This window comes from Salmo salar, chromosome ssa28 (genome assembly GCF_905237065.1).
Source record: "Salmo salar chromosome ssa28, Ssal_v3.1, whole genome shotgun sequence".
NCBI classification, from domain to species: domain Eukaryota; kingdom Metazoa; phylum Chordata; class Actinopteri; order Salmoniformes; family Salmonidae; genus Salmo; species Salmo salar.
In genome coordinates this window covers 30188917-30204062 of record NC_059469.1, presented here as the reverse complement: position 1 = coordinate 30204062, position 15146 = coordinate 30188917, and the positions used below count along the sequence as shown (strand labels likewise).

General features: G+C 43.0%; 1 protein-coding gene across 1 annotated transcript; it reads left to right on the top strand.

Moving 5' to 3' along the window:
• Window positions 1-12391: 12391 nt before the first annotated feature.
• Window positions 12392-13356, top strand: smim36 (small integral membrane protein 36; the record flags this gene model as incomplete). The annotated part of the gene is made up of 1 exon (XM_045709993.1): window positions 12392-13356. A coding segment is annotated over exon 1 (375 nt), but the record flags the coding sequence as incomplete, so codon positions are not given.
• Window positions 13357-15146: the final 1790 nt, after the last annotated feature.

Genomic DNA, 15146 nt, shown 5'->3' with positions numbered 1-15146 from the left:
GGAGGGTAACAGATGTAACTGGAGGGTAACTGGAGGGTAACAGATGTAACTGGAGGGTAACAGATGTAACTGGAGGGTAACAGATGTAACTGGAGGGTAACAGATGTAACTGGAGGGTAACTGGAGGGTAACAGATGTAACTGGAGGGTAACAGATGTAACTGCAGGGTAACAGATGTAACTGGAGGGTAACAGATGTAACTGGAGGGTAACAGATGTAACTGGAGGGTAACAGATGTAACTGGAGGGTAACAGATAAAACTGCAGGATAACAGATGTAACTGCAGGGTAACAGATGTAACTGGAGGGTAACAGATGTAACTGGAGGGTAACAGATGTAACTGGAGCGTAACAGATGTAACTTCAGGGTAACAGATGTAACTGGAGGTTAACTGGAGGGTAACAGATGTAACTGGAGGGTAACTGGAGGGTAACAGATGTAACTGCAGGGTAACAGATGTAACTGGAGGGCAACAGATGTAACTGGAGGGTAACAGATGTAACTGGAGGGTAACAGATGTAACTGGAGGGTAATGTAACTGCAGGGTAATGTAACTGGAGGGTAATGTTACTGGAGGATAATGTAACTGCAGGGTAATGTAACTGGAGGGCAATGTTACTGGAGGGTAATGTTACTGGAGGGCAATGTTACTGGAAGGTAACTAAACATTGATTAAATGTGAAGTGATACAGTAGTAGGTAAGTTATGATGTCATCTGTAGCCCTGGGTGAACCCTAAGTCTCTATCCCATATTGCACCCTATTCCCAATATAGTGTAGTACTTTTGACCTGTAGTGCACTCCATTGGGGGGTGCCATTTGGGATGTACACTAATCCCAATAGTGTGATAGTCAGATACAGTAGAACCCTATATAATCATGCTAGCCTGAGTTCCAGTCTGCTTGTGCTATTATGCCAACTGCCTGTCACTCATTGTCATGACAATGACAGCAATGGAGTACACAAGAGCACAAACTGATCTGGGACCAGGCTAGAACCCTGCTGGTCTCTCTAAAGAAGATCAGGACTATGAAAAGTACAGCCAAGACACAAACTGATCTGGGACCAGGCTAGAACCCTGCTGGTCTCTCTAAAGAAGATCAGGACTATGAAAAGTACAGCCAAGACACAAACTGATCTGGGACCAGGCTAGAACCCTGCTGGTCTCTCTAAAGATGATCAGGACTATGAAAAGTACAGTCAAGACACAAACTGATCTGGGACCAGGCTAGAACCCTGCTGGTCTCTCTAAAGAAGATCAGGACTATGAAAAGTACAGCCAAGACACAAACTGATCTGGGACCAGGCTAGAACCCTGCTGGTCTCTCTAAAGATGATCAGGACTATGAAAAGTACAGCCAAGACACAAACTGATCTGGGACCAGGCTAGAACCCTGCTGGTCTCTCTAAAGATGATCAGGACTATGAAAAGTACAGCCAAGACACAAACTGATCTGGGACCAGGCTAGAACCCTGCTGGTCTCTCTAAAGAAGATCAGGACTATGAAAAGTACAGCCAAGACACAAACTGATCTGGGACCAGGCTAGAACCCTGCTGGTCTCTCTAAAGAAGATCAGGACTATGAAAAGTACAGCCAAGACACAAACTGATCCGGGACCAGGCTAGAACCCTGCTGGTCTCTCTAAAGATGATCAGGACTATGAAAAGTACAGCCAAGACACAAACTGATCTGGGACCAGGCTAGAACCCTGCTGGTCTCTCTAAAGATGATCAGGACTATGAAAAGTACAGCCAAGACACAAACTGATCTGGGACCAGGCTAGAACCCTGCTGGTCTCTCTAAAGATGATCAGGACTATGAAAAGTACAGCCAAGACACAAACTGATCTGGGACCAGGCTAGAACCCTGCTGGTCTCTCTAAAGAAGATCAGGACTATGAAAAGTACAGCCAAGACACAAACTGATCTGGGACCAGGCTAGAACACTGCTGGTCTCTCTAAAGATGATCAGGACTATGAAAAGTACAGCGAAGACACAAGCGACTTGACCCGCTCTTCAGAAGTACTCGTTTCAAAAGCGAATCCATTGCAGAGTATTGTTTCTCAAACCGCTTTTAAATTCATTGCATACTCCTTTTATAAGGTACAAATGAAAATAGGAAAACAGGAAACTCCTGGCCCTTTCCCAGAGGCGTGGTGTGAAGTTCCTCGATATGAGTGACAGATATACTGTCTGACTTGAGTTGAGTTGTCATTCTTGATTGACCCATTGTACTTTTGTTGGAGAGTAAGTGTGTGTGTGTGTGTGTGTGTGTGTGTGTGTGTGTGTGTGTGTGTGTGTGTGTGTGTGTGTGTGTGTGTGTGTGTGTGTGTGTGTGTGTGTGTGTGTGAGAGAGAGAGAGAGAGAGAGAGAGAGAGAGAGAGAGAGAGAGAGAGAGAGAACATGCATGTCTGTGTGGGAGGGGATATCCCTGTTCCCTCCCTTTACTGAGAACCTTGTTGGTGTCGGATTCAGGAGACAGAGGTGTGGCAGCAGCGTCCCCCATCCCTATCAAACACACACCTCGTTCGCTGGGAAAGGGCCTGGCACATTACAATAGGGAAATGGAAAAGGATTAATGGGGGACTAACTATTAAAAGGGCTGAGGGATCAGAAAGAGAACAGGAAGTAGGTTAGTGAGACTGTGACTGTGTATACACCCTTTACCAAAACTTTGAACAATGCCCCTCCGCTCCACCCCAAGGCCCCACCCCTCCACCCCAAGGCCCCACCCCTCCGCCCCAATGCCCCTCCGCTCTGCCTCGAGGCCCCCAGATGCCCATTGTCAGCGCTGGGCACTGCTGGGAAGCCCTCTGTTTATTTAAGTGAATACGATCCTTAATAAATCGCTTCACACCTCTGCAGAGGGCTTTAAAATAACCCCGTTCTCAGTCAGCATTGGTTATATAAGGATAGTTATATCAGTGGAGGAGAACTATGACACAGTGCTATTCGCAAATTTCACGTTTGCTGCAATTCGACGAAAGTCTAGATTCGACGTGAGTTTGTGAGAAGATGCATTTATAGTGTTATTATAACGTTCTCTGTTAGTTACATGTTTGCAATATTACACAGCAAACCAGATTCTGTGTATCTGAGTTTTCCCATTGCTTGTCTCCGGCAAGTCTAGTTGCTATGAAGTAAGACCACACCTGCTCCTCTCCTCTGCCCGGGTCAAGGCAACCATGTCACAATAGGAACACAGTGTCTGACCAATTAACTGTGTGTGATTGTGTGAGTGTGTAAGTGTGTGTGTGAGTGTGTAAGTGTGTGTGTGAGTGTGTAAGTGTGTGTGTGAGTGTGTAAGTGTGTGTGTGAGTGTGTAAGTGTGTGTGTGTGAGTGTGGCGATTGTCCTATGATCTCTTTCACAAAATGTAAAGACATGCTTTACAGTAAATCAATAATCACACATTGCAAACGGTTAATGGTTTATGATAAGCACATATATTGACTAATTGTATAATGGCAGGTTAGCTATGTCCTTTTGGTAAATTATTACCTGGTATTTCCTCATTGATTGTAGAGGGTTATCTGTTAATTTCCTGGTCAGATAATTGACAGGCAATGGGAGGCGTTCAAGAGCGCGTGGTTTATTCAGTGTACAGGGATAGCGGAGGTTTCCTATCCCGGGTGGACGTACATGTTCATACCCCAGATTGTACTGATGCTAAAGCATGGTTACACTGTTATTTATATGTGTGCTTAAGGTTATGCATGTGTGTGTGTAGCATCTGAAGATGTTTATATGTAAACTCATGCTGTTGAATGTTAATTGAACAGGATGTGAAAGGGCTTCTTCCCATTGGTCAGACACATGATGGGTATTGGTATTGAAGACACAGACAGAGACAGACAGGGTAGGGTTGGTATACTACCGGGTACAGGAATGATTGAAGCCTGGCTTTTCGTTTGAGTTGATTAGGCCTACTTTTTGTTCATCGCCTGTTTATTTGTTTTTGTAACTTATTTTACAGTCACCAGCTATAATAATACTTCTTCACCTGCAAATAAAAAGCCTCACTTTGGCAAGAAAAAACACATCTTCCTCATCTGCATCCTCACTGTTCCAATCCAACCGCATGGTCAACCTCACAGTGTGCCTGCCTGCCTGCCTGCCTGCCTGCCTGCCTGCGTGTGTGTGACAGCGGCTCAGTGTAATGGTTGCTGATGGTAATCCATCCTATCACAGGGAATCAGTGGGGGGACATCCTGAGGGGTTGGAGGTCATTCTCATTAACTTCCTGTTTTCAGACTTCAGTCACCATGGCGATACAGACCCCTGAAATTACACCACTATCCCAGGATTCATTTAGTGGTGATTTGGAAGAGAAAAACACAGATTAAGTTCACTTAGGCACATAAGCCTAAAAGATAAACATTATAAAGATGCTGTTAAGCAGGGGGGAAATACTATAATGAAAGTAGCAGTTTGGTGTTGTGTTCTTGTGTAACGTTAACAAGACGTTAACCAGATGTTCGTCACAAACTGTTTACAACATGTTCACAGGAGGATTGCTGGCTTGCTGATTTCTGTTTCTAAAATGCATTAGTACTTTTTATGTCAAAGCACATCAAAACTGAGAGCATTTGAAAGCATTTGAAAGCATGAGAGTACTTTCAACAGTTGTCCCAAAACTCCTTTTAACTTTTGAGATTTCCTCACATCTGGTACTTGAGCTGCAACCTTGTTCGTGGGTTTTATTTCAAAAGCTTTTTATTTTCGGCCAAGCTGGGAGGGATGTTGGCATTGCTAGTTCTCCAAGACAGAGGAGGTCTGTGGCTCTGTATCACAAATCGTTTGTGTCCCAAAGGGCTCTCTGGTCAAAAGTCGTGCACTATATAGGGAATAGGGTGCCATTTGTGATGTACACCAAGTCTGTAAGTTCAGCTGTGACCTCCAGCATTTTAATTAAATGTATTTAACCTTGAGTTAGCCAGACTAGTCCGTTTAAGTTAAGAACAGTCTTGAAAAAGGGATTGCTTGTTAATGTTTTGGACGATTGGACAGCCAGGGTTCAAATTGACATTTCCGTCTTTTGATTAAAACGTTTGTAAAGGGACTGTTTCCGCAAGGCTTCTCTGATTCAGGCTAACTAAACAGTCTGAGATACAAACAGTACAAGGAAATAGAAAGTACACAGAATCCTTATTGGCATGATCTGATTCTTTAGGGACCTGGGCCAGTATTCATAAAGCATCTCCAAGTAGGAGTGCTGATCCAGGGTCAGGTTCCCCCTGTCCGTGTAATGTTATCCATTATGATCTAAAATCCAAAACTGATTCTACATCAGCCCTCTACTCTGGGACTCTTTGGGAATACGGGCCCAGATGCTTAGCTTCCAAGCCTTTTACTTCAGTAATGGCCTTCACAAGGGGAATTTAAAGTATGTCAAATTCCAGCAATTCACATAGACAAAAAATTGTTCAAATGCTTTTGCTTGAAGCTAAACTGTGACGTGAACTGCCAAGGACCATGCAGTGAAGACCTGCAGAAATGCTTTTGGCCTGATCATGTAAAGCTGCACATATCTGGGTCTCCCTGCCTGGCAACAAGAGATCTATCGGGGAAATGGTCCAGACGCTGATAGAAATAGAGGAAGCCTCTCCAGTGGACCAGACCAGCCCAGCCCCAGAACATGTCTGATCTGATACTACCACGGAAGGGTTGAACTCCAAACCCAACAAAAGCCAGACCCACCATAGAAACTCCTATTCACAAGAGAGTGGTCTTTCCCTTACTAACATTATTTTTTGTTTAAAGGTCCAATGCAGCAGTTTTGATCTCAATATCAAATAATTTCTGGGTAACAATTAAGTGCATAACTGTGATTGTTTTCAATAAAACATGTCAAAAATAATCAAAAATAGGTTTTTAGCAAAGAGCAAAGCAATAACTTAGCTAGGACTGTCTGAGAGTGGTTTGACTGGGGAGGGGAAAACAGAAAATGTGCTGTTATTGGCAGAGATTATTTTTCGCTTCATACTCGTCACCAAACCCACTGGCTACAGGTCATCTACAAGTCTCTGCTAGGTAAAGCCCCGCCTTATCTCAGCTCAGTGGTCACCATAGCAGCACCCACAAGTAGCACGCGCTCCAGCAGGTATATCTCACTGGTCACCCCCAAAGCCAATTCCTCCTTTGGTCGTCTTTCCTTCCAGTTCTCTGCTGCCAATGACTGGAACGAACTGCAAAAATCTCTGAAGCTGGAGACTCCTATCTCCCTCACTAGCTTTAAGCACCAGCTGTCAGAGCAGCTCACAGATCACTGCACCTGTACATAGCTCATCTGTAAATAGCACATCCAATCTACCTACCTCATCCCCATACTGTATTTATTTATTTATCTTGCTCCTTTGCACCCCAGTATCTCAACTTGCACATTCATCTTCTGCACATCTACCATTCCAGTGTTTAATTGCTATATTGTAATTACTTCGCCACCATGGCCTATTTATTGCCTTAACTTGCCTTATTTGCACTCACTGTATATAGACTTTTTGTTTTCTTTTGTTCTACTGTATTATTGACTGTATGTTTTGTTTATTCCATGTGTAACTCTGTGTTGTTGTATGTGTCGAATTGCTATGCTTTATCTTGGCCAGGTCGCAGTTGTAAATGAGAACTTGTTCTCAACTAGCCTACCTGGTTAAATAAAGGTGAAATAAATCAAAAATAATAATAAAAAAATAATTAAAAAAGAGAGGTTTGGAACTCTCTTATTGGTCTATTAACTAAATTACATCCTGGTGATGTCACCATGGAAGGCCAAAACTCACTCCCACCAAAACAGGTTGAAATTTCAGGGGGTCTTTTCAAACACAGCTTACACCACAAAGGGTATATCATCATTTTCATAATTTCACACTATTATTCCAACCTCACAGTGAAGAAATATATATAAAACATAGGGAAAATCACATTTTTGACTGCACTTGGCCTCTAACATTTTTACATCTCTTTCTTTTCTTTCATTTATCAGTGTAGTGATTTACTGTGAACTGTGAACTCTAAGGTGTATTGTATCTGGGACAGTGTTATGGGTGGAGTTGGTGGTTGGCACTGTGGTGCCGCCTTGTATCAGGAAATTCACATTGTGTTAGGAAAGAATGGCAGGTCCATTAAACATGTGATTACCATCAGTTACATTGTCATTCTCCCGTGCTTCACCGTAGAGGAAGGATCATTCACAATAGAACGAGCTTGGACTGTTCCAGTCTGGTCTAATGGTAGCCGACTACGAAACCCCATACATACCCACTGGTGACGGGGCTACGAATCTCGCCTTGGCCCCTAATCTCTGTCTCCTTCTCTACCTTCTGACCATAAACAGTCAAATAGAAACAACATAAAATTGCTTTGACTCACACGCCTGGTGCTCCTATAGCTGGGCACACTCTACCTCTGCTTAAGTCAACTCTTATGCTGATGTCTTGACAAAGAACACAACAGTTTTATTAATTTGCGTATTTACCATGCAGTCGGGCTAGCCCTCATAAATTCAAGGCTTATTATAAAGCACTCTTTTCACGCATTACTAGTATACAACTGTTCATCATCTCAATTGTCCACCAGTTGCATTTCATTTTCTGTCCTATAGATGGCCACACACCGTGTCATAGTAAAGGCGCAAGCATACTAGGTTCGGTTTGCTCCTAGCAGAACTCGGCTAGGCGAAGCGAAGGTCTGTGCCATGTATAAACCCTTAAAAGACCTTTGCTTGAAAAACAAGAAAAAAGGGGCAATATTACTGTTCGTCCCTCTTGAGACGCCGTAGCAACAACATAGCTAACAGTGCCTTCAGAAAGTATTCACACCCATTGACTTTCTCCACATGTTGTTGTGTAACAGCCTAAATTTGAAATGGATTCAATTGAGTTATTGAGTCACTGACCTAGACACAATGCCCCATTATGTGAAAGTGGAATTACGTTTTTCGAAATGTTTTCCAATTAATAAAATAATTGGTCCCGTGTGGCTCAGTTGGTAGAGCATGGTGTTTGCAATGCCAGGGTTGTGGGTTCAATTCCCACGGGGGACCAGTACGGAGAAACATTTTATGAAATGTATGCATTCACTACTGTAAGTCCCTCTGGATAAGAGCGTCTGCTAAATTACTAAAATGTAAAAAATGTCTTGAGTCAATAAGTATTAAACCACTTTGTTATGGTAAGCTTAAATACATTCAGTAATAAAAATGTGCTTAACAAGTCACATAATATGTTGCATGGACTCACCCGGTGTGCAATAATAGTGTTTAACATGATTTTTGAATGATTACCTCATCTCTGTACCCCACACAAACAATTATCTATAAGGTCCCTCAGTAGAGCAGTGAATTTCAAACACAGATTCAACCACAAAGAGCAGGGAGGTTTTCCAATGCTTCGCAAAGAAGGGCACCTATTAGTAGAAGGGTAAAAATATAAAAAGCAAACCTTGAATATTACTTTGAGCATGGTAAAGTTATTTATTACACTTTGGATGGTGTTTCACCCAGTCATTACAAAGATACAGGCGTCTTTCCTAACTCAGTTGCCAGAGAGGAAGGAAACTATGAGGCCAGTGATGCATAAGGTCAATGGTGACATTAAAACAGTTACAGTTTAATGGCTGTGATATGAAAAAACTGAGGATGGATCAACAACATTGCAGTTACTTCACAATACTAACCTAATTGACAAACGGACAAGAAGGATGCCTGTACAGAATAAAAATCTTCCAAAACATGCATCCTCTTTGCAACAAGGCACAAAAATAAATAAAACAAAGTGTTATGTTTGGGGCAAATCCAATACAACACATTACTGAGTACCACTGTCCATATTTTCAAGCATAGTGGTGGCTGTATCATGTTATGGGTATGCTTGTAATCGTTAAGGACTGGGGAGTTTTTCATGATAAAAAAATAAACTGAATGGAGCTAAGCACAGGCAAAATCCTAGGGAAAAACCTGGTTCCCGTCTGTATTCCACCAGACACTGGAAGATGATTTCACCTTTCAGCAGGGCAATAACCTAAAACATGAGGCCAAATCTACACTGGAGTTATTACCAAGAAGACAGTGAATGTTCCTGAATGGCAGTTTTGACTTAAATCTACTTGAAAATCTATGGCAAGATTTGAAAATGGTTGTCTAGCAATGATCAACAACCAATTTGACAGAGCTTGAAGAATAAAAAAAAAAATAATGGCCAAATGTTGCACAATCCAGAATTACCCAGAAAGACTCACAACTGTATGTGCTGCCAAAGCTGCTTTTACAAAGTTTTGACTAAGGGGTGTAAATACTTACATGAATTAGATAATACTGTATTTCATTTTTAATACATTTGCAAACATTTCGAAAAACATTTTTCATTTTGTCATTATGGGGTATTTTGTGTTGATGTGTGCTAAAATTTTTTTAATACACTTTTACATCAGGCTGTAACAACAAAATGTGAAATAAGTCAAGGGTTATTAAGAATACTTTCTGAAGGCACTGTACATTTCCTCAAAATAGTAATCTATCAAGAAATCTGTAATTAATGATGACGTTTTTAGAGGAGGTCTTAGTTGCGCAGTTTTACATCTAAGATGTTTGGTGCAATATTTCTCAAGTGAAAAAATGTGCATGAAAACTAGTAATCTCTCGTTTAAAAACAACAAAAACTGAATTGAAGAATCCCATCCATGGTTCCCACTACTCCAGTAGTACAATCACCCAGGAAGAAGGGTAGACTTCAGCACTAAACTTTGACTTGCCTCAATAAAAAAAGTTGTATGGGCGAACAAACAAAAACCTGCCAAACGCCAAAATGAACAAAAACGTCACAAAATGTTGTCATAATATATGCGCAAACTGTTTTCGACTGGGTATCATGCAACAAGCATTTTGATCCAGGAATGACTTCCATCAAACTGAGGTTTTAAAAAATCAAACTGCTTTTGGTACTTTCTGTCCTCAATAGGCATCCGTCCAGTGATCTCTTCATGTCCTTCCAGACATGATTTCCGTTCTATAATCCCTTGTGGTCGTCATCACAGCTCACGGTCAAAACGGCAGAGTGTTTTAGCCTGGTGGTCCAGTCCACACTACACTCACTTTTGCCTAAAATGTTTGCCCTTAAACTGTGTGTGTGTGTATTTGTCACACTGGGATGTGAAACTCTACAGATGGTCCCAACACAGATTACAAGTCTCCACTTTCACTCTATTTTTTATTTTTTGTAAATTGAACATTTATTTAACTAGGCAAGTCAGTTAAGAACAAATTCTTATTTACAATGATGGCCTACGGGGGAACAGTGGGTTAACTGCCTTGTTCAGGGGCAAAACGACAGATTTTTACCTTGTCAACTCAGGAATTCAATCTAGCAACGTTTCAGATACTGGAACAACGCTCTAACCACTAGGCTACCTGCCGCCCCTATTACACCAAACACATATGTTTTTCTCACACACACAAACCACTTTAAGTCTCAGTGTTCAGCGGGAACACCATACAAGGAGAACAGGTCAGAACAGGACAAGTCATTTTGTTCCAGGTTTTTTAAAGTTGATTAGATTGAAAATAAAGCTTTTGTAAAGTCACTAAGTAAGTCACTAAGATTCGATGGCGATATATTGGATTGGCCTTCGATCTAAAATAGAGAGGACATAAATTTGGCTTCATGTTCACTTTTATTATTTTACACTGAACAAAAAATATAAATGCAACACATAACAATTTTTTCAATTTTACTTACAGATCATATAAGGTTACAGACCATATAAGGTTACAGATCATATAAGGTTACAGACCATATAAGGTTACAGATCATATAAGGAAATCAGTCAATTTAAATAAACTCCTTAGGCCCTAATTTATGGATTTGACATGACTGGGAATACAGATATGTGTCCGTTGGTCACAGATACCTTGAAAAAATGGTAGTGGATCAGAAAACCAATTGTGGCTCAGTTGGTAGAGCATGGTGTTTGCAATGCCAGTGTGGTGTTTGCAACACCAGGGTTGTGGGTTAGATTCCCACGGGGGGCCAGTATGAAGAAAAAAAAATGCATGAAATGAAATGTATGCATTCATTACTGTAAGTTGCTCTGGATAAGAGTGTCTATTAAATGACTAAAATGTAATGTATCTGGTGTGACCACTATTTGCCTCATGCAGTGTAACACATCTCCTTTGCATAGAGTTGACCAGGCTGTTGATTGTGGCCTGTGGAATATTGTCCCACTCCTCTTCAATGGCTGTGTAAAGTTGCTGGGTATAGGTGGTAAGTGGAACACACTGTCGTACTCATCGATCCAGAGCATCCAAAACATGCTCAATGGGTGACATGTCTGGTGATTATGCAGGCCATGGAAGAACTGGGACATTTTCAGTTTCCAGGAATTGTATACAGATCCTTGTGTCTGTGCATTATTATGTTGAAACAGGAGGTGATGGCAGCAGATGAATGACCGACAATGAGCCTCAGGATCTTGTCACGGTATCTCTGTGAATTCAAATTGCCATTGATAAAATGCAATTGTGTTCGTTGTCCGTAGCTTATGGCTGCCCATACGATAACCCCACCGCCACCATGGGGCACTGTGTTCACAACGTTGACATCAGCAAATCACTCGCCCACACAATGCCATAAATGCTGTATTTGCGCAGAAATTCTTTGGTTGTGCAAACCCACAGTTTCATCAGCTGTCCGGGTGGCTGGTCTCAGACCATCCCACAGGTGAAGAAGCTGGATGTGGAGGTCCTGGGTTGGCATGGTTACACGTAGTCTGCGGTTGTGAGGCCGGTTGGACGTACTGCCAAATTCTCTAAAACGACGTTGGAGGCGGATTATGGCAGTCAACATGCAACAATTCCGCAAAAAAGACATCTGTGGCATTGTGTTGTGTGACAAAACTGCACATTTTAGAGTGGCCTTTTATTATCCCCAGCATAAGGTGCACCTGTGTAATGATCATGGTTTTTAATCAGATTCTTGGTATGCCACACCTTTCAGGTGGAAGGATTATCTTGGCAAAAGAAAAATGCTCATTAGCACGGATGTAAACAAATTTGTGCAAACAATTTGAGAGAAATATGCTTTTTGAGCATATGGACAATTTCTGGGATCTTTTAATTCAGCTCATGAAACATGGGACCAACACTTGTTGTGTTTATATTTGTGTTCAGTATAAGTTAATTCAAATTCTATATCCAAATATTAATCACTGCTAGCGACATAATAAATCCATAAATCCATTTTTTTAACACATTACATGATCCCCGAAATCCCCAGTGGCATGTTCATGGCAAGCTGACCGGTTTGTGTGTGTGTGTGTGTGTGTGTGTGTGTGTGTGTGTGTGTGTGTGTGTGTGTGTGTGTGTGTGTGTGTGTGTGTGTGTGTGTGTGTGTGTGTGTGTGTGTGTGTTGACAGTCCAAAAATCATCATCTCTTCCATTGAACCCAATTTAGCTTCTAGCCCTGCTACGGTATGTGAAGTTGGCAAAATGGTGGCTTAAGTTATTAAACTGAGCAGTTTTAATCATTGGTTGCAGGAATTCAAGGTTGGCAGAGAGGAGTGGATTAACACGATGCACAAAGCCTTCATATCCTCTCTGATCTGTGGGCCAGAGCCTGCTGTCAGCCACAGCCTGCCTCTCTCTCTCTGTCTCGTTCTCTCTTTCTCTCTCTTGCTCTCTCTCTCTCTCTCTCTCTCTCTCTCTCTCTCTCTCTCTCGTGATCCCTTCCTTGCTCTTTCTCCCTGATGCCATCGTCTACTATCTGTTGCTCTCCCTCTCCAGCTAACTTTCTTCCTGTCCATCTCTCTCTATCTCTTTGGATCTCAATGGGATGGTGCTGGCTATAGCTGTCGCTCTCTCCCTCTCTGATTCTCTTCATCCCTTTTTTTCATTGTCTTCCATCATCCCTCCATCCTAAGGCTCTGGCTCCTCCGGCCGGTGCCCTGTCATTTTTCCCGTGGGCGGCAGCGAGATATGAAGCGTCGCCATGGGTTTCATGGAATTCTACTTGGAGATTGACCCCGTGACCCTGAACCTCATCATCCTGGTGGCCAGCTACGCCATCCTCCTCCTTGTCTTCCTCATCTCCTGCATCCTGTACGACTGCCAGGGGAAGGACCCCACCAAGGAGTACGCCCCCGCGCCCCCCGCACCCCCCAGCCAGTCGCCCATACGCCTTGTGGTCATGCAGAACTCTCCTGCCTCGTCTCGCTATGAGCAGCAGAATCAGAACAACATGGCTGGTCCAGAACCCAGCAGAAAGCCAGAACCCAGCAGGAACCTGGAACCCAGCAGGAACCTGGAACCCAGCAGAAAGCCAGAACCCAGCAGGAACCTGGAACCCAGCAGGAAGCCAGAACCCAGCAGGAACTTGGAACCTAGAAGGAACCCAGAACCCAGCAGGAAGCCAGAACCCAGCAGGAACCCAGAACCCAGCAGGAAGCCAGAACCCAGCAGGAAGCCAGAACCCAGCAGGAACCCAGAACCCAGCAGGAAGCCAGAACTCAGCAGGAACCACTACGAGTACAACAGGAACCACTACGAGCCGCCGGCGCTGACGCCCACCCCTGACCTGGGGAGGGAGAAGAGGAGCACCCTGGTCTGAGAAGGAGAGAGGGAGGAGGTGGGGGAGTCCATGACTTAAGAGAAGAGAGATACTAAGTTCTGGATTTGACACTGTGGAGGAGAGAGGGAGAAGGTGAGGGAGTCCATGACTTAAGAGAAGAGAGATACTAAGTTCTGGATTTGACACTGTGGAGAGAGGGAGGAGAGGGGAGATTCGGTTGTATAGACAAGGCCTGGACTGGACTAGACTGGACTGGATGTAAATTGCTGCTGTTTCATTTAGTATTTTCTTTTTGCTCTGTCGATTTTTTTTATTTTGATCGTTGATGTATGATGTTGCTGAGAAGGTAAGTCGGTAGGGGTTATTGGTGTCTGTGTGTGTGGGTGTGTGTGTGTGGGTGTGTGTCTGTACATTTCAAGGACATCTATCCATTACATATCAAACTATACATGTCACAATATAGTTCAAACTATGAATTGGTGAATGCATGTAATCCCAACACAGAAATCAGTGTCTAAACACAGATGTTTTCACTGGATTTTCACGTCAAATCAATCCAGGCTGTTACCACAGTGTGTGAGTCATCAATGTGATTGGTTTATTGAACACATTAGTTTACTGGAAGGAGATTCATTAACCCAATTCCTTTTGAAGGATGTTTGGAATATGTAACTAGAATAGCAGCACTAAACAGTAAGGTGCTTTTAACATTGAGTCTTGCATGTAGGCGAAGATGTCTATTGATGTGAATAACTTCAGCAGAGGTTCATATGAACTACTGTGTTTTCTGCAGGTGGGACCTGGCAGGTAGAGAGGCTGCAGTAAGGGAATCCCCCCACCCACATGCTCGGAGAAAGATAAACAGGCACACACTCGCACGTAATTGCACACACACTTACACTCGCACACACACACACACACACACACACACACACACACACACACACACACACACACACACACACACACACACACTCACACACACACACACACACACACACACACACACACACACACACACACACACACACACACACACACACACACACACACACACACACTCGCACACACACTCACACAAACACTCGCACACACACTCACACACACACTCGCACACACTCAAACTCGCAAACACACACACACACACACTCACATCCCACCCACACACACACTCACACAAACACACCGATTGGCACGCAAAATGTAATAAATTAATGAATGATGGAATAGACACATGATGAATGCTTAAAAGTGATCTAAGGAAAGCAGGCGGACAGTCAGACACTCCCCTGTGATAAGAACATTCACTGACCACCAGACCCTACTAACATCCTCAACCCCCACTACTATACCAAGCCTCAGTCTCGTATCACTCTTCTTCTGTTTAAACCTCTGTCTATCCTCTGCCTTTTAAATCCCTCTTTATCCCGCAGGCACGAACTCCATCAGTAAAAATGGATGTGGCCCAAGAGCACAAAGCCTCCCAGTCAGTGAATGAACGCTGATGATTGACATATTATATATGAGTGGGATGTGGAAACACTGTGAAAACATTGGCTGCCATTGTGAAAGAGTTAAAGCCAGAC